Source organism: Acinonyx jubatus, chromosome A3, assembly GCF_027475565.1.
Source record: "Acinonyx jubatus isolate Ajub_Pintada_27869175 chromosome A3, VMU_Ajub_asm_v1.0, whole genome shotgun sequence".
In the NCBI taxonomy this organism is placed as follows: domain Eukaryota; kingdom Metazoa; phylum Chordata; class Mammalia; order Carnivora; family Felidae; genus Acinonyx; species Acinonyx jubatus.
Window position 1 is genome coordinate 30,923,699 of NC_069388.1, and position 18,593 is coordinate 30,942,291.

At 45.4% G+C, this 18,593-nt stretch overlaps 1 protein-coding gene across 2 annotated transcripts in view; it reads left to right on the forward strand.

The window, feature by feature from the left end:
- CDS2 (CDP-diacylglycerol synthase 2) overlaps positions 1–18,233 on the forward strand; it is a 56,005-nt gene extending 37,772 nt beyond the window's left edge. For both annotated transcript variants that reach the window (XM_027069619.2, XM_053200217.1), the window contains exons 2-13: positions 1,546–1,682; positions 3,562–3,658; positions 4,654–4,751; positions 5,761–5,900; positions 7,668–7,726; positions 8,379–8,461; positions 10,935–11,022; positions 11,543–11,611; positions 12,542–12,694; positions 14,441–14,560; positions 15,285–15,388; positions 15,649–18,233. In XM_027069619.2, coding sequence (XP_026925420.1) covers positions 1,546–1,682; positions 3,562–3,658; positions 4,654–4,751; positions 5,761–5,900; positions 7,668–7,726; positions 8,379–8,461; positions 10,935–11,022; positions 11,543–11,611; positions 12,542–12,694; positions 14,441–14,560; positions 15,285–15,388; positions 15,649–15,781 — 1,281 coding nt within the window. In that variant the 3' untranslated portion in view covers positions 15,782–18,233. The remainder of the gene's footprint in view (positions 1–1,545; positions 1,683–3,561; positions 3,659–4,653; positions 4,752–5,760; positions 5,901–7,667; positions 7,727–8,378; positions 8,462–10,934; positions 11,023–11,542; positions 11,612–12,541; positions 12,695–14,440; positions 14,561–15,284; positions 15,389–15,648) is intronic.
- The last annotated feature ends 360 nt before the right edge of the window (positions 18,234–18,593 follow it).

Below are 18,593 nucleotides of genomic sequence, written 5' to 3' on the forward strand. Positions count from 1 at the left end.
GGACGCTGAAGTACAGAGGCACCAGTGTGACTTACTGAGCGCCACCAGGCTCAGCTGTGGCAGAGTAAGGAACAGTGACCCTATCATCAGAAGCTGTGGCTCTTTCCCTCACATCCTACTGAGGAGACCATCTCTACATCCTTTACCAAAGCCAGCTGTCTTTTTTTTTTTTAAGTTAAAAATTTTTTGTCCAGGAAAATCCCCTGAGATGGGTGATTCTTGTCCATCCCAGTTTCCCCCATCCCCAAACCAAGGCTCCTCACCCATAAAGTGTCGGGTGTCAGGAAAAAAATGGATTCCAAGATACTTAAATAAAAGGAAGTCTAGTGGGATGAACACCTAGAAGTCAGAAGACCAGGATTAATAGGGGATTTGGGGCCAGCCATTGGACTTCTCAGAGCTCCTGTTTCTTTATTTGTAAGTAGGGATCTTCTGTCTCCCTTCCCTTCCTTCCAGAACTCTGAGGTTCGCAGGTATGGGAAACATGCTTACAACTGTTGAGGGCCCTTCAAATACGGAGCAGTGTTGTTAGACTCTGTCTAATTCGAAGTGATTTGATTTCTCTTCCACCTCTCCTCACGGCAATGATTCTAAATTTCTGTAAGAGAGAAATGCTCTGAGTAGCAGTAGGGTCCCTAGGATTCAGAGCAGCCTGCTCCTTGGTACTTCGGATAGAAAGCCTATTGCTGGCATGGCTCTGGTCCCCTCACAGGGGCTGGCGAGCAGGGTGACTGCCTGACTTGGCTGGAGCCTGGATGGCAACTCTGTGAGTGACATCGCAGGGTCTGCTGATGCCCAGGACCGAGTGACAGGGAAAGGACAGCAACACGCCCGTCCTGGTGAGCAATACTGTGCGGCCTCTACACTCGTTGGGGCTGGCCTCCTCATGGGGTGCTCTTGTGAAGTCTGGAAGTAACACTGTGGACTTTGGGGAGTCCAGCGGGGAGCAACAGCCTGTGCATCCAGCCTTTCTCTGAGAGAGCCTGGTTCTGGGGCCACTCCGGTGGCTCTGAGAGTTCACGGCATGTTGTGGCAGAGCAGGGACTGTTCCCTGCATGATTCAGGTGTTGGGGGAGAGGGGTTTTCAGAGGTGGATATGTTTTCCTGGGTGCCAGCAGCCGAGCCCTTATAGGTAATGACCCTGGCATTAAGGGCAGGGTCAGGAATGAGGTCCTGATGAAATTCAGGCCTGACTCCCTTTTGCCTTCTGTGGATGCAAAGGAACCCCTTTCTCCCTGTTCTGGACTGTTCCCTCCCCTGCCCCCAGTAAGACAAGGGAAATTGAGCAGGTTGTGGCTGTCACTCGTCCCCCGTGGTGCAGGTGCATGCCTTACTTCCAGCAGAGCTGGCCACCTCAGCACATGCCGGAACAGTGTTGGGATCGCTGTGAGTCCCATCTGTTCTGTCACCTGACTGTGCTATGTCCCCGAGCCCTGTTGGGGGTCTTTTCCCACAGATCTCCTATGATATGCATGTACTTCTCGGCGTGCTACTAGGCATTTTTTTTTCTTTTTTTAACCTTTCATCTGTTTTTCTGCCACGTAGGAATCGGAGTCAGAAGTAAAGGTAGACGGAGAGACTGCATCGGACACTGAGAGCCGAGCGGAAGCTGTTCCTTTATCCACCTCTGCAGACGATACCCCTGAGGTCCTCAACAGGGCCCTTTCCAACTTGTCTTCAAGGTAACCTGGCTTAAGGTTGCAGATGCCCATGGGGGCCTCGCATCAGGTCCAAGTGCCGTGGAAGACCCAGAGCCCTCAGACAGCCTGCAGTCATGTGGCTCGAGCCCGCTTCTGTTAAAATGTGCAGGGTGGGCCTGTTCACTTGCATTGGCCACAGTCTCCCTGCTTCTGCTCAGGGCTCCACTGAGTGTAATCTAGGGCTTAACAGCAACTACATCTGGCCCTTGAAGGGTGCTGCAGGCTGGGCTGGGAGGTGCAGTGCCCAAGGAGGAGGAAAGTGTGGACAAAGGGGTGGTGGTGGTGGGAATGCAATCTGGTGCAGCCACTCTGGAAAACAGTATGGAGGGTCCTCAGAAAGCTAAAAATAGAACTATCCTACGACCCAGCAATTGCACTGCTAGGCATTTATCCAAGGGGTACAGCTGTGCTGTTTTGAAGGGACACATGCACCCCCATGTTTATACCAGCACTATCGACAATAGCCAAAGTATGGAAAGAGCCCAGATGTCCCTCGATGGATGAATGGATAAAGAAGATGTGGTATATATATACAATGGAGTGTTACTCGGCAATCAAAAAGAATGAAATCTTGCCATTTGCAACTACGTGGATGGAACTGGAGGGTATTAGGCTAAGTAAAATTAGTCAGAGAAAGACAAAAATCATATGACTTAACTCATATAAGGATTTTAAGAGACAAAACAGATGAACAAAAGAGAAGGGAAACAAAAATAATATAAAAACAGGGAGGGGGACAAAACAGAAGAGACTCATAAATATGGAGAACAAACTGAGGGTTGCTGGAGGGGTTGTGGGGGGGTGATGGGCTAAATGGGTAAGGGGGCACTAAGGAATCTACTCCTGAAATTGTTGCACTACATGCTAACTAATTTGAATGTAAACTGTAAAAAATAAAAAATAAAATATAAAATAAGATGGAAAAAACCCCAAAAAACAAAGGGGTGGTGGTGGGCAAGATTGCTGACGTAGCATGTGAAGGGCTTTGTGACTGATGGGCAGACTGCTTTCCACAGAGGAGCCCAAGTTTCATGGTCAAAGTTTAGTTTTCCCTCTCCCACACATCCATTGTGGACATTCCTGAGATTCTTCTGGAAGAATTAAGAAATCTCAACTTGAGTGAATCCAGGGTTAAAGTGTTGGTCCCTTGAGACTCTGGTCCTCCAACACCAGCTATGTGTGTAGACTAAAAACACAAACTATAAGACCCCAAGACATTATCTAAAAGTGTTTCTATGTGTGTGTCCCATGCACGTCTCTCTTTGAAAGGTTCTGTTGTGGTCAAGGGCATGGGTTCTAGAGCTACACTCCCAGGATTCAGGTATCAGTTTAACCACATCACAACTATGTGATTTGTCCAATTCTTCCACTGTAAAGGCTAGTAGTGTTGAGTGTTAAATGAATTAATATATGCAAAATCCTTATAAGTGTGCCAGATGCATATTTGTGATAGCTATTAATCACTGGTTAATATTGTTATCACCATAATGATGCAGGGGCAGAGTGATATAGGATTGTGCCGCAGGATAAATATGCAGTTTTTTCTTCGGATAGAAGCCATCCGAGTAGATACAGAAGTAGGCACCACATTTCCCTCAGGATTTTTGCCTGATTCCTTCGTTAAGATAGAAGCTGGGTGTATTTTTCTGTAGGCCGTGGAGCACCTGCTGAGTCTGGTGGGAGTGAGGTAATGGCTCTATTGGCCCTGCTTCTGCCAGCCTGTGGCTAGTACCTCTGTCAAGGTGAAGGAGGTGTTCCTAGAAGGAATTGACCTGTCCTGCCAGCCCTCCCCCTTGGGTTTGTGCTTTGCTTCTTTCTGGGCTCCTAACATGTTTTCTCCTTTCTCTCTTCTCTAACTTAGATGGAAGAACTGGTGGGTGAGAGGCATCCTGACTTTGGCCATGATTGCATTTTTCTTCATCATCATTTACTTGGGACCAATGGTTTTAATGATCATTGTAAGTGCCATTTGCATGCTGTTTTAATTTTGTCTAATTTAATCTTGAGTATGGGGTTTGTGGTTGGTTCTGGGAATCAGCGGCGGGCCTGGCTCCTCAGACCACATCTGCCTTCCAGTATCTGTGACTTCTCCCTTGTCAGGAGCCAACCAGAGGGGCACTGGGATAGGCCAGTAGTATGTGGTTAAAGATCTCCCTTCACTTAAAAATTTGATGATATTATTTCAGCCATTTGATGAAACGGTGACCCCAGCTGTGACTCTGTGTGACTCTCGGGTTTGTTTCTGGTTTTCCTAGGGCCTCACTCTGGGGCTTAGGACTTTCATTTAAAAATCCCAGTCCACAGCACTGCTCTTGCAGTCTTCCCACTGTCATGGACAGGGTCAGATGACTAGCAGCTGACTGCTGAGCAAAGCAGTTGGGGCTTTTCAGGTATTCCTATTCAAAGTCAAAGGGAAGGGATTGAATCCAGGGAGGTGCAACAATAAAAAGTTAATTGAAGCTTCAGGGGTTTGTTTCTATTGCATCTACTCTGTGTGACATAAAGGACTACATTGCCAAGTCCTGCGGTGTGAGTGAGAGTGAGGAGGAGAGCGGAGTCCCTGTAGGACTGACATTCTTTTTAAAAAAAATTTTTTTTAATGTTTATTTATTTTTGACAGAGAGACAGAGCATGAGTGGGGGACGGGCAGAGAGGGAGGGAGACACAGAATCCGAAGCAGGCTCCAGGCTCTGAGCTGTCAGCACAGAGCCTGACGCAGGGCTCGAACTCACAGACCGCGAGATCTTGACCTGAACCAAAGTCGCACGCTTAACTGACTGAGCCACCCAGGCGCCACCCAGGCGCCCTACAGCCACTACAGGGCCTGTAGGACTGACATTCTTAAATGTGATAGTTTTTCTTGAAGGCCCATGACCTGTGTGTGGGTTTCTGTTTCCAAAGATGGTAAGAACTGGGGAATCAGCAAGTATTTGGATTCTTTTGTGTCTTGCAGGTGATGTGTGTTCAGATTAAGTGTTTCCATGAGATTATCACTATTGGCTACAACGTCTACCACTCCTATGACCTGCCCTGGTTTAGAACCCTCAGCTGGTAAGCCATCTAGCCCCACAGGGGCCCCACAGATTTGGATGAAAAGTGTTTTGTAGTGGGTATTTACAGGCATGGTGGTTGGGTGGGCGGGGAGGGATGGCCACCAGCTCACACAGTACCTTTGAGACCCAGGTATTTTATGTGGTTGGCCTATGAGGAGTGTTTATAATAGTTACCTGGGATCTGGAAACTTCCGCACTGGCTGTATCCATGAACACGTTGGCCTTGGTATTTGGATCCGTCAGACTTTGCACAGTGACCCCCACTTTTAGACTAGCATATATTTTTTTAAATCTTTATTTATTTTGAGATAGAGCTTACACACATGTGCACACGAGTGGGGGAGGGGCAGAGAGAGAAGGAGAGAGAATCCCAAGCAGGCTCAGAGCCCAACCAGGGGCCGGAGGAAGGTTCTGAGACAGAGCGTAATTAATTGCTTAGTGAAATGATGAAATACTATATACTATGGAAATAAATGTGGGGGAGACAGATACATGTTAGGTTATATAAAGGTTTTATGAAGAAAATGGTATTTGAGCAACAAGTGAAAAAAATGGGTAAGCAAAGAGGATATTCCAGGCTGGGAAAGACAGGAACAAAGCAGACGGGTGGCAAAGCCAGAGTCAACCATTGTGATAGGTGCACAGGGTTCCTGGAAGAGTGGAAATAGGATGGGGAGGCAGGCTGAGGCACACTCTGGAAGGTCATGTTATGGTTTGAGTGTTCTTACATTAGGTGTGGAAACTGGACAAAAAGAGCAAAAACTGAGCCCCCGATTTGTGATACATGGAGAGGGAGTGAAAGCTGCCACAAATTCCCAGATAAACTTCTCACCTACAGGGTCACCAGTAAACAGGGAACCCTGGTCTGCTTGTCCCTCTGCAAGCTGCCACCAGGGTCTCGAGGGGCAGGTGGACTGCCGCTCTGATCCCTGGAACTTTTTCACGGCCTCACTGTAAAGGAGCGGACACATGTGCCCCTCACAGCAGTGACCTGTCTTCCTTTACAGGTACTTTCTACTGTGTGTAAATTATTTCTTCTATGGTGAAACCGTGACGGATTACTTCTTCACTCTGGTTCAGAGAGAGGAGCCTTTGCGGATTCTCAGTAAATACCACCGGTTCATTTCCTTTACTCTCTATCTAATAGGTAGGCATTCAGCGGTTTACCAGTTCTTGTGTTTGTCTTGTGTTTGTAGGTCCGTGGAGGAGAGGTTGGGGAATTACTTGGTTCACGCAGTTTCGATGGTGTTAACTCTGTTCAGGGCAGCAGAGCTGAGGGCCCTGTAGCAGCTCTTGCCTAAGAAATGGGACCCAGGGCCTTGTGTAGTTGTGGGGACTTCAGTCTGTGCCATCTGACCTTGTGTCCCAGCCTCCGTCAGAGGACAGCATAACACGGTCCTGTCCTGACTCTCTTGTTGGCAGAGATTCTGCGGTGTGATCAAAACAAAAACTGTCCAGGAAGTTGGGTATAAAAACAAGCGGCTATCGCTAGGGGCGTGGCCGCATGGGGGACATTGCAGTGTAGTGGAAATTTTACCGACCTGGGTTTAAAAAGACTCTGTGACTTCACAGGAGCTGGGAGCTTAATCTTTGAATCCCTTTCATAATCTGGAGCTAAAACAGCAGGGGTACTGTGAGGGTTTAGTCAGATACATTAGAAGTTGACAAACAGTCAAACACTGTGTCCATCTAACCTCAGTCTTATCTGAGTGTTAAGTGTTCATGCTCCTGTTTTTTCATAGTTGCCCTCAAAGCCAGTTTGAGGCACATGAGAAATTTGTTCTGACCTAAATTTCCGTCTGATCTATTTTTGATCAGCTTATAGCAATACTTGTCTCTGTGAATGACACCTGGCTGTAAAATAGAAAATCCACTGCCAAGAGGTCTGCTGGGATTGAGCACAGTCAGAGAGCATGCCTCAGACCCTGAGAGTGACCCCTCACAGAGCCAGGGGTCTAGAATAGCCACATGCTTTCTTCTGGGCAGGGCTGTGTTTGAGGGGCCCAGCACTCTCGTGGGTAAAAGTCTCTTTCCTTCCTGAAGGGGGTGGGGAGGGCGGCTGCAGACTGTTTTGCCACCATTTGGGTCAGTGTGAGAGATGCAGGGGTGGCCTTGACTCCACACCAGGTGGGTCTCCCTTAGCCAGACCTATAACTTTGGACAGGAGGAGTCAGCAAATTTTTTCTCTTTTTTAAAAAAAAAATTGTTTTATATTTATTTATTTTTGAGAGAGAGAGAGAGCGCGCGCGAGCAAGTGTGAGTGGGGGAGGGGCAGAGAGAGAGAGGGAGACACAGAATCTGAAACAGGTTCCAGGCTCCAAGCTGTCAGCACCGAGCCCGACGCGGGGCTCGAACCCACAAGCTGTGAGATCATGACCTGAGCCGAAATCAGACGCTTAACCGACTGAGCCACCCAGGCTCCCTTCAGCAAACCTTTTCTTAAAGGTCCAGATAATATTTTAGGCTTTGGAGGCCAAAGGGTCTTCATTGCACCTCCTCTGTTCTGGCCTTGAGCATGAAAGGAGAAGCCCAGACGACATGTAAACAAATGGGCATGACTGTGTTCCAAAAAAATTTGATTTGTAAAAACAGGCAGCTGGCTTGACCTTTGTTTGTTGACCCTTGCTCTAGGATCAAAACATTCCTATCTGGTGAACAGTGTTCTAAATTGAGTGTAGTCTGCAAGATTTAAAAATATTGCCTTCCTCTGACTGTCTTGAGGGAGTCCATTATCCCTGCTGTCATTGGAATGACTAGGATTATCCCCCTAGGCTTTGGAGTTGTACCCGGGTTAACCGCTGCCAGGGGATTGGCCAGAGGACCACTTCATGCGTCTAAAGGAAATGAGTAGGACAAAGATAATGCAGAGTGTGATTCATTTTGCCCCTTCTTCTCTTCCTGCTCCTCAAACTAGGATTCTGCATGTTTGTACTGAGTCTGGTCAAGAAGCATTATCGACTGCAGTTCTACATGGTAAGGAAAATGTATATGTGTGTCAGAATTCTTGGCTTAAGGGAAGTTCTGCAGAAACTCGGCAGGCCTTTTATGCTTTCTGTGACAAATCAGCAGTCTGGAATGCAGGCTGTTGTGTTTGCATCTAGAACCTAGAGCACAAAGGAGTGTCCCCATTTAAGTTAGGTGGCTCTGCTTCTACCTAGACCCAATCACTGTTACTTAATACACCCCAAGCAACCTCTCCACCAGGACCTGAAGGTGGCCTCCAAGTAAGGCTCAGGGTGAAGCTTCAGGCAATGCTCACGAATATCCTACCAGCTACATCGCTCCCTCAACTTGGAAACATCCCCTCACTGAGTGCCCCAAGCACCTAGTAAACACTTATTGAGAAAATGAGACATACCCAGGCTTTTGGAGCGTAGAAAGACTTGCTCACTAAGTGGGCCCTGTGGTTTCTACTTTTGGTGGGGACTGTAGCTGGGGGACCAAGTTACTCCCAAATGCCTGTTCTGTATCTTTTTACTTCCAATAAGACAGGTACAGAAGCAGACATTTTTTCTACATGTTTTTGTTATTGTTGCTGGCAGTTTTCTATTTGTTACTGCCAGTATTTGAAGTTCCTTTCAAGGTAAAGATACAGGTAAAATGTAATCTATATCTTCTTTTGCAGTTTGGCTGGACGCATGTAACATTACTGATTGTTGTAACCCAGTCACACCTTGTTATCCACAACCTGTTTGAAGGAATGATCTGGTGAGTGATGTCAGTGAGGGAGGTTTTCCCTTTTATTTTGTGGGTTTTCTCATGTACAGGTAGGCTGAGAACCCCTGCTTACAGTCTAAGCCAGGGGTTCTCACCTTGAGCTACATCAAAATCCCCTGCCGGGCTGGGTACAGCACAGATCACTGGGCCTCACTTCTGAGTTTCTGCTTTAGTAGGTTCAGTACTAAGAATTTGATTTCTAATACACTCCCAGGTGATGCTGATACTGTTGGTCAGGATCTATATTTTGAGAACTAATGTTCTATTTAAAAAAAAATTTTTTTTTAATGTTTATTTACATTTGAGAGAGAGAGAGCAAGTGCAAGCAGGGGAGGGCAGAGAGAGATGGAGACAGAATCTGAAGCAGGCTCTAGGCTCCAAGCTGCCAGGACAGAGCCCAATGCGGGGCTCAAATTCATGAGCTGTGAGATCATGACCTGAGCTGAAGTCAGATGCTCAACCGATGGAGCCACTCAGGTTCCCCAAAAACTAATGTTGTAGACATTAGACATGTACTTGTTAGCATATGGATATTTTTAATTAATTAATTTCTAAGAGTTTTCTTTTTTTAAAGTTTATTTATTTTGAGACGGAGTGCACGTGAGTAGGGGAGGGGCAGAGAGAGAGAAAGAGAGAGGGAGAGAGAGAGAATCCCAAGCAGGTTCCACACTGTCAGTACAGAGCCCAACGCCAGGCTTGAACCCACAAATCATGAGATCATGACCTGAGCCAAAATCAAGAGTTAGACACTCAACCAACTGAGCCACCCAGGTGCCCCTATACATGGATATTTAAAGAATAAAAGATAATGCAATTGTATAGCAACAGGTTTGAAAACAAAAGGAAACTTTCATGATTTGGCAAAATGGAAGCTACCAAAAGTCATGAAGAAGAAAACCTGAAAAGATCAATAACTATAGAAGAACTTTGGATTGCCTAAGAATCCACACCTGGAAGGGAAAAAAAAAAAAAACAACCAATGATAATCTCAGAGTTTTATCTAACCCTTCATACTAAAGCTAATAAGCATGGGGAGGTAGAAAGAATGTTAAGCTGATTTCTTTAATGATTACAGATAAGCCATTGTAAATAAACTATTAGCACATAGAATCTGGCAATGTGTCAAAAGAATGATATAGTTGTTACTTAGTAGACATTATTCCAGAAATGCAGTGGTTTCAGCAGGAAATCTGTCAGCGTTTATAGAAGTCTGCAGGCTGGCTAAGGTAACTGGATGATCTTAGTGAAAAGGTAAGGCATATCCTAGTTTATATTAGAAGTGTTGAGGAGTTGTGGTTAAGATCCCAGACTGTGTCTGTTTCCAGATCTCAGAATGAGGGTATAATAGTACCCACCTCCAAGTTAGTAAATATATGTAAAGTGCTTAGACCAGAGACTAGCTCAGATAATTGGTAGCCTTAGGCATTATTACGTTTAAAACTATGATAGCAATGGCCTGGGGAGACACAAAATCTTTCCTTTTCAGAGTTTCAGGTAATTTCGAGGAATGGCTCATGATAAGTCCTTATCTTTAGGGCCAAACGTGCCACTCGGTTCTACAGTGAATTATATTAAAATCTCTGGTTGTTGGTTTTCACATTCAAACTACAAGATTTAATTGTAGATGTAGAAAATATGTTGAGCAGAGAATATGTGCTAGAAGCCTCGACAAAGTAAATAATATCGCGTGGTGTTGAGAGGATACAGATGCTCCCTTAACAAACAGGAAGTCAGAAAATACTGCCTGTAGTTTAGGGGCCAGGAAGTCAGAGATTTCTGTATGTGAAATTCAGAAATTTAAATAGGGGAAATTTTAAAAAAGTGCTGGCCAGAGAGTGGAGAGTGAGGAGGGCAGAAAGATGTTACAAGTGTGGGAACAGCCTCCTGTTTCATGGTGGGGGCTGGTGGGAGGGGGGGCGGGTGTCGAGAAGGTAGCCAGCTATATGGGGTGTGGTTGTGCACTCAGCCGAGCACTAGGAAATGTAGGCCTCATCAGAGCTAGTCATAAATAGTTAAAAAAAAAATAGGTAAATTATGAAACATACTGCATAGAATTATGGAGATGACCTCTAGAAGAAGAGAAGTCAGAAGTCATTAAAAGCAGTTATTTTGGGGAATGGAGATAGGGATGGGAGAAACAAGGAAAACTTTCTTTTCTTTACAGTTTAAATTTGTAGTATTGTGTGCCTATATTAACTTTGTAAGGATAAAAAGAACAAATGGCATTTTAGAGAACACCACCTCCGTTTACTCGGGAGTCGTTCAGTAAACACTTGAATGTCTGCTGTGTGCCAGGTACTAGGTATGGCTTGTCTGCTATTTAATTTCTTTTACTTATTAGTTAGTGGAGAACAAGTACTTAGGGGTTATTTTGGTGCCGGAAGTGATGAATGGCAGTGTTTTATAGACATCTGAGGTATTGTCATCTTAGGAGAGTTGATTTCTACTTTGGTTTATTCCCTAGGTTCATTGTCCCCATCTCTTGCGTCATCTGTAATGACATTATGGCCTACATGTTTGGCTTCTTCTTTGGTCGGACCCCACTCATTAAGGTAAGTGGGTCACCCTAACATGAAACACCACTGTGAGGCAACAGTGAGGATCAGCTTGGCACAGAAGAAATCTCACTAGCGTGTATGTCTTCGTGTCATCTTGGAGAAAGTCTTGCAATAGTTTAGTCTTAAGAGAAAAGCCAGACTAAGACATTTGACAACTATTCAGAAAGGAAGAACAAGCTCCTAGAGAAGATAATTGTATAGACTATACAGGCACGCTTTGGGGGCTCTGATCTGAATTTGAGTGTTGTTATTTAATTAGTATACTATTTGATAATATAATTAAATTATTTGAATGACTAATTGGGACAGAAAGGAAACTGAGGGATATCAGGCTGGGAACAAGGAAACCAAGCATGGCGTTATTTTTAGAAAGGGAGGTGGTTAACAGAATGAAGGTTTTTTTGTTTATTTTTTGTTTGTTTGTTTTAACAGTAGGAAGGTTTTAAACAAGTAATCATTGTTCCAAAGCCAGTTATCAAAATGACCTTTGTTAAGATTTGCTCTCTGTCCGTAGCTGTCCCCGAAGAAGACCTGGGAAGGCTTCATTGGGGGCTTCTTTGCTACAGTGGTGTTTGGCCTTCTGGTAGGTGGTGGTTTCCCGCTGGGTGGGAGAGGGCACAGAGACCTCAGCCCACCTTCAAAGCTTGTCCAGGGCTAGAGAGCTTGTCTCCCGAGGCCAAGGACCCTGTCCCACTGAATGGTAACCTTGCCCTGCAAGGGGCATGAGCCTGGCATGCTCCGTAAGTGGCCCGGGCAGAGCCAGCTGTCCTTTATCTGCCAGATTCCAAACAGGGTCTTGGCAGTTGAGCAGGGCCGTGTGAACCTGTACTCCCCCTATGTCGAGGCATGGTGACACTCAGCAGGTAGCGTTCTTGTCCACGCATTTGATATTTCAAGATCAAGTGATTGGCAGCTAAGAGTAGGAGGTGAGGCGAGCCATGCCACTCTGGCCAAGGTTCTCTCCCATTTGTGCCCTGCCTGTGGGTGGTTGATCTTCCCACCCTTTCTGGAGCATTCCCTGCTTCTGACCATCAGGCCAGCCTCTCTCCTTTCTTCAGAGGTGTCCAGCCATCCTCCAGTACTGATTCCCTTACTTCATTATTCTTCTTCCTTTTTCCTCTGGACTGGCTGTCTCTCACTATATCGCTCCCTGCCAACCTGCCTCCCGTTTGAATTAAATTAAGAGATGCTGAGAAAAAGGGACCGTAGCTTCCCTGAATGGGGGGAATCTTCTTGTAGTTCTTTGCCCAGATTCCTCAGGTCTGTCCTGGATTTTGGCCTGGATGTTGGGGTAAGTATGTGTGAAGCCTCAGCAGGCCATGAACCTCTTTTAAAATTTTTTCCCAGATTCTGGCAAAATACTCACGTGGGGAAATACGAACCTCTGATTTAGTGCACAGCTTGCAGCGAGCAGGCTAGGCGCTGTGAGGGACACAGTCAGGCCCCGTGTCTGCCACCCAGGCAGGATGACTGGGACTGGTCTCCTCTGCCCGTCTCTGCTCTTCATCCTCAGCTGTCCTATGTGATGTCCGGGTACAGATGCTTTGTCTGCCCCGTGGAGTACAACAATGACACCAACAGCTTCACTGTGGACTGTGAGCCTTCGGACCTCTTCCGTCTGCAGGAGTACAACATTCCTGAGGTGATCCGGTCGGTCATTGGCTTGGTACGTGCCATTCACATGGGGCAAGCTATCCCTGGTTAGATAGTGACCACTCCCTCAAAACAACAACAACAACAACAGCAACAACAACAACCTAGCTTCCTCCCTCCACAACGCTGCAAGCCCCAGGACAGAGAATTGTTCAGGTCAGTTCAGGCTGAAAGCAGAAGGAGACACTTCATCTCACTTCTATTCATTTAGACCAGTGGTTCTCAAACTGTGCTCTGTGGATCCTTGGGGGACCCTGAGATCCTCTCAGGGGGCCTGTGAAGTCACGATTATTTCCATAACAATATAATGACATCATTTGCCTGTTTACGTTGTTGAAATTTGCTGTGAATGGTAGGGTACACAAGCAGTGATGGGTAAACTCGTCTGGTGCGTTAGTATGAGTGGGGGCTCTGGCCCCGAACTGGACTGAGTCATTGGATTCTTCGTGCCACACACACGCAGTGAGAATAAGAGAGTTCCTCCGAAGAGTGTCTTTGATGAAACAGTAAAACTATTCATTTTATTAAATCCTGACCCTTGAATACATATCTTTCTAATACTCTTGTGTATGAAAACGATGCATAAAAGATTTCTGGTAAATACTGAAGTACAGCGTTTACCTAAAGGAAAGCACACGTGCGCCTGTTTGAGATATGAGCTGAACTAGCTGCTGTTTTATAGGGACATCATTTTTACTTGAAAAGTACCGACAAGCTATGGTTTTTCAGACCTGTGTATTTGACAAACATTTTCCTTGAAGATGACAAAAGTGAGTCTGTCACTCGAAGGAAAACACCTAACAGTGATTGTTACCAACGATAAAATTCACCTGCCAAGTGAAAATTAGTATTTTGGAAAGTGTCATAGGGTTTCCACCAGAGCTCTTAATACTTCATAGCTTTGCTGATGAGAGTTGTGGTGATTCTTTGTAAGATTTTTATAGTGATTTTAACATATGATGACTTTAACATAATGATGTTTTGACATCATATATAGCAAAATGTGTCCACGTTTGGAAGATTTACATAACTTAGTGAACTATTATTTCCTAAATAGTCAGTGCATGGCATTACAGCAGTCACGTGTGGGTAAAAGGTCCGTTCAAAGTTCAAGACAGACCAATGGATTTTAATGCTAAGAGTACAAAAATTTCATTCCTGGATCTCAAATTCGACAAATTTTTAAGAAACTACCATTTGTCAAGTTCTGGTGCAGTATCAGAGGAGAATACCCGTAAGCATCTGAAAGACCGTGCTAAAATACTCTTCCTTTTTTCCTTTTTTTTTCTTATTTAAAAAAAAAATTTAATGTCTTTATTTTTGAGAGAGAGAGAGAGACAGAGTGTGAGTGGGGGAGGGCAGAGAGAGAGGGAGACAGAATCCGAAGCAGGCTCCAGGCTCTGAGCTGTCAGCACAGAGCCTGACATGGGGTTCAAACTCACAAACTGTGAGATCATGACCTGAGCCAAAGTTGGACGCTCAACCAACTGAGCCACCCAGGCGCCCCTACTCTTCCTTTTTTTCAACTACCTAATTTGTGTAAGGCTGGACTTTCTCCGCATACGTCAGCCAAAACATATTGCAACAGACTGAATGTATGATACTTAATGTCCTCCATTAAGTCAGATATTCGAGATTTACAAACACAAAATCCACTTTTCTTACTCATTTTGATTTTGGAGGGAAAATATAGTTCATTTGATAAAGAGTTATTTATGTCAACAAGGCATCTTGACTGATTTTCCCTTGTTCTTCTCAGACAACAGTCTGGATGTACCCCTTCCAGATCCACAGCATCGCCCTGTCCACTTTTGCCTCGCTCATCGGCCCCTTTGGAGGATTCTTTGCAAGTGGATTCAAACGAGCCTTTAAAATCAAAGTAGGAAAATCGTCTTCCCTATTCTTCTGTCTCCCAGCCCAGTCTCCTGTCCCACCCCATCAACCACCGCCCCCTTCAAAATTCCAGGCTATAAACCCTGACTGTTAATGTGTGCTTTCCTTCACTCGTGCATGAGATTTAGGTAGGTTAAATAAAAATACATTGCTTTCCAAGAAAATTCAGTATAGTTTTGACCCTTGAATAATGCAGGGGTTAGAGGCACTGACATTCCCCCCTACTGCATCCTCCCATGTACTAGAAAACTCACATGTGACTGTTGACCAGAAGAATTATTGGTTGATTCACACCTATTTTGTATGTTATATGTATTATATACTGTATTCGTACAATAAAGCAAGCCAGAGAAAAGAAAATGTGATTAAGAAAATCGTAAGGAAGAGAGAATACATTTATATTCCTGTACTATATTTACTGAAGAAAATGACGTTTAAGTGGACCCTTGTAGTTCAGACCCCTGTTGTTCAAGAGTCAACTGTAGTTGGATTTTCAGTTTATTTGTTAATATACCTTGTATCTTTCTTCAAAAGAAACATTTTATAATAAGATTTTGTGGTATTATACCCTCAGCATTTGGGTCCATACTTCTTACTTTTTGTTGCCCTCAGCTACTCAGGATAGTAGCTGGACACTGAGGTGGGACCATAGGGCAGGGTTTGATCTTGGCCTAGCCCAGGCTTACCAGTCCTTCCCCTGCCTCTAACAGGACTTTGCCAATACCATTCCCGGCCATGGCGGCATCATGGATCGCTTTGACTGCCAGTATCTGATGGCCACCTTTGTCAACGTGTACATTGCCAGTTTTATCAGGTACGATGCCTTTCCATCTGAAGCCAGTTGTTGGATTTTTGAGTGTGGTGAACATCTGAGATTTTAGCTACACCTCAGTTAAAGTGAAAAGCATCCCAAATATGATTGCAGTTTTCAGTTGCTGCTCTTAATGGATTCTTTGAGGCCCCCTGCCCTCCATGAGTAGAGAATCCACAGGGAACAGCAGCTATTTGGATAATCAGGCCCTAGAAGCTGCTGAGTCCCCCCACTCAGAGCTGTTTCCTCACGTTCTCCTCCAGGGGCCCGAACCCAAGCAAGCTGATTCAGCAGTTCCTGACCTTGCGTCCAGATCAACAACTGCACATCTTCAACACCCTCAGATCTCACCTGGCTGACAAGGGGATGCTGACAGCCGGCACGGAGGATGAGTAGGGGCCCCAGGGCCGAGAGAGCAAGAGTGAGCAGAGCGAGAGGCAGGGCCCCAAGGCAAGCCCCACTGGTGTGTCTCAGACTATGACAAGGCTTCAACTCACTGGTGTTTTGTTTTTGTTTTGTTTTTGTTTTTTGTTTTTTTTGTAGAGTGTTTTTTATTTGTGGGATTTAAAAACAATCTGTATATATACAGTCTATGTGCTTATGATTTGGGTTGTGGGTAAACCATAGCTTTGAGTTGGAAAGAAGTCACAGGAGTAAGACCATTTGGGTCTTTTATACAAAAGTTTTAACCTGGAAGGCAGTGTCGTGCCCACCTGGGGTGGGTCTGCTGGGTACTTCTAGCTCCCAAGCCAGAGCTTCTGTTTCGGTGCTCCATCAGAGAGTGGAGACGTTCGTCTGTGTCTGACCGGTTCAGAGGACCCCCTGCCTGCCTTGTAGCTGCCCCCCCCAGCAGGGAAGAGGTGCACAGCTTGGATGCCTTTGCTCCCCAAGAGCTTTCACACGGGCCTCTTGAGAACACCTGAGCTGGAGTGACGGGACGGTTGCCTTCTGTAGGCTGGAGGGACACAAGCTTATTAATCAGAGGAGCATCCTGCTCACAAAGCCCTGGGGAGCCTGAGCTGTGCTTTACGAGAAGGGTTCACCTTACTTCATCACAGACTGAATGAAAGAAGGCTTCGTTTGATTTTTTTTTTTTTTCCAGAAAGCACGAGAAATTATTTATAATAGTCTGAAAAAATACACTGTAATATCTCAAGTGTACGCAGTAGAATGGACTGTAACCGAGCCCTCCCACAGGCTGTAGGCTCTGGTGGCTCCGACTAACTGTGTCTGTTCAGGGACGATGCTGTTCACGTTTGGGCTGTAGACTTGTTGCTGCTGAATCCTTTCTGGGGGCTTTCCTGTTAGGGAGCAGGGGGCTTCCTGTTCACGCACCCTTAGCCTGACCGACCACCCATGTAGCTGCTGTGTTGTGTATATACTCCTCTTAAGGCAAGTGTGTATCTGTGTGTGTGTGTGTGTGTGGTTTAAAAATCACTTATCCCTTGCAGTGATTTCAGTTGTACCATGACTTCTCCACTGAAACCACAGAATCCTGCTTACAGCTCTGGAAACCTAATCCGATTAGAGGTTTTGACTCTTCTGAAGATTCAGTGCACATTTTTTTTTTTTTTTTAATATAATGTGACCAGTTTAAATGTAGCGTGTATTTCGTTGAGGGACCTTTTTCCTTTTAAACTGTGATTTATTTTTTTTTTCCCCTGCCTGATTATAGGAGTGAGGTTGACTTTGGGAAGACAAGTTCTTTGTCAGGACAGCAAGCAGGGGAGAATGGGAGAGAGAACTTGGTGCCCAGATGTGTTTGCTTATTCTGTGCCACGGCTGTTCTCATTGCCAAATGCAGTGCAGAGACCCGCTTCAGCACCTTGGTCTGTGGCCGGTTCATTCTGTTTCTGTTTAAATCAGCCCTCCTGCTTCCCTGAAAGCTCACAGTCCGCCCAGATGGCTGCCATGTGCAGCACAGGGCAGGCCTCCCTCAACATTGCAGCTCTCAGTCACTACGTGACTTTTTCTTCTGAACGTGTACTTCTGTTTCAGCACATGGCTTTTCTTTTTCAGGTCCAAGGCCCCCTTAAAAACAAAATGTGTTTTTGCTTGGGGTTTCTGTTGTGGCTCTGTGACCCTGGGCAGGACATAGCACTCTCTGGGGCCTCGTTTTCGGAGCTCTCTCCTAAGTCCAGTATTCTGTGATTTCTGGCTGAGCAAGTTCTTGTCACCAGAGGCTACTTATGGGTATCGAGTGATGTCCTGGGCACCCAAAAGGCAACAGCTTTCAGGCCATTTCTAAATGCTGGTCCTTGAGATGAGTCAGTATCTCACCCACAAATCTTAGTGGAGGTAATTAGTAACAAGTCCAGTTTTCACACTGAAGAATGAACTTGGTTCCTGAGACCAGAGACGGAAGGGGTAGTCTCTGTTGCCTTATTGTGGGCATGTGGCGGGGTGCTTGGTGGCTGGGGCCCAGCAACTCCTGAATAAGGCCATCTTTGGGATCGAGGTGACTGGCACATTCCTTTGTGGAAGTGGTCACCAAGTGGGGAGGGTCCTGGCATCCCAGGAAGCTGAAGCTGGGTGCTCATGAGAGCTCTCAGCAAGAAGCCCAGAGGGTCAGCTCGGGTTTTATCTTCTGATTTCCCCACATGCTTTCAGGTCAAATAAGAAGAGCTTCCTAGCCTAGTAGCTGGGAATGTGACACCACCTCGTGTCTATTTATCTATATCTATATATATGCACAGTGTTTTTCTTTCTCCCATTTATTGAAGATATTTCACTGTACAGACGAGATTCAAAAGACTATTTTAACATATACCTGTGCATTCTTAATGAATGGTATAACTTGCTTCAGATCCATTTTTTGTGTGAGAAATAAAATGTGGCTGAAACTGTATACTCTCCCTTGTGACTTCAGTTTCTCACTTCGTGTGTGGATGTGTTTCCCACTTGTTTTGCTTCATAAATGTCATGCAGTCCTGATGTCAAGATTTTTCTTTTCTTTTCTTTTCTTTTCTTTTCTTTTCTTTTCTTTTCTTTTCTTTTCTTTTCTTTTCTCTTCTTTCTTTCTCCTTCCTTCCTCCCTTCCTTCCTCCCTTCCTTCCTCCCTTCCTTCCTCCCTTCCTTCCTCCCTTCCTTCCTCCCTTCCTTCCTTCCTTCCTTCCTTCCTTCCTTCCTATGTTTATTTATTTTTGAGAGAGAGAAACAGAGCATGAGCAGGGGAGGGGCAGAGGGAGAGAGGGAGACAGAATCCAAA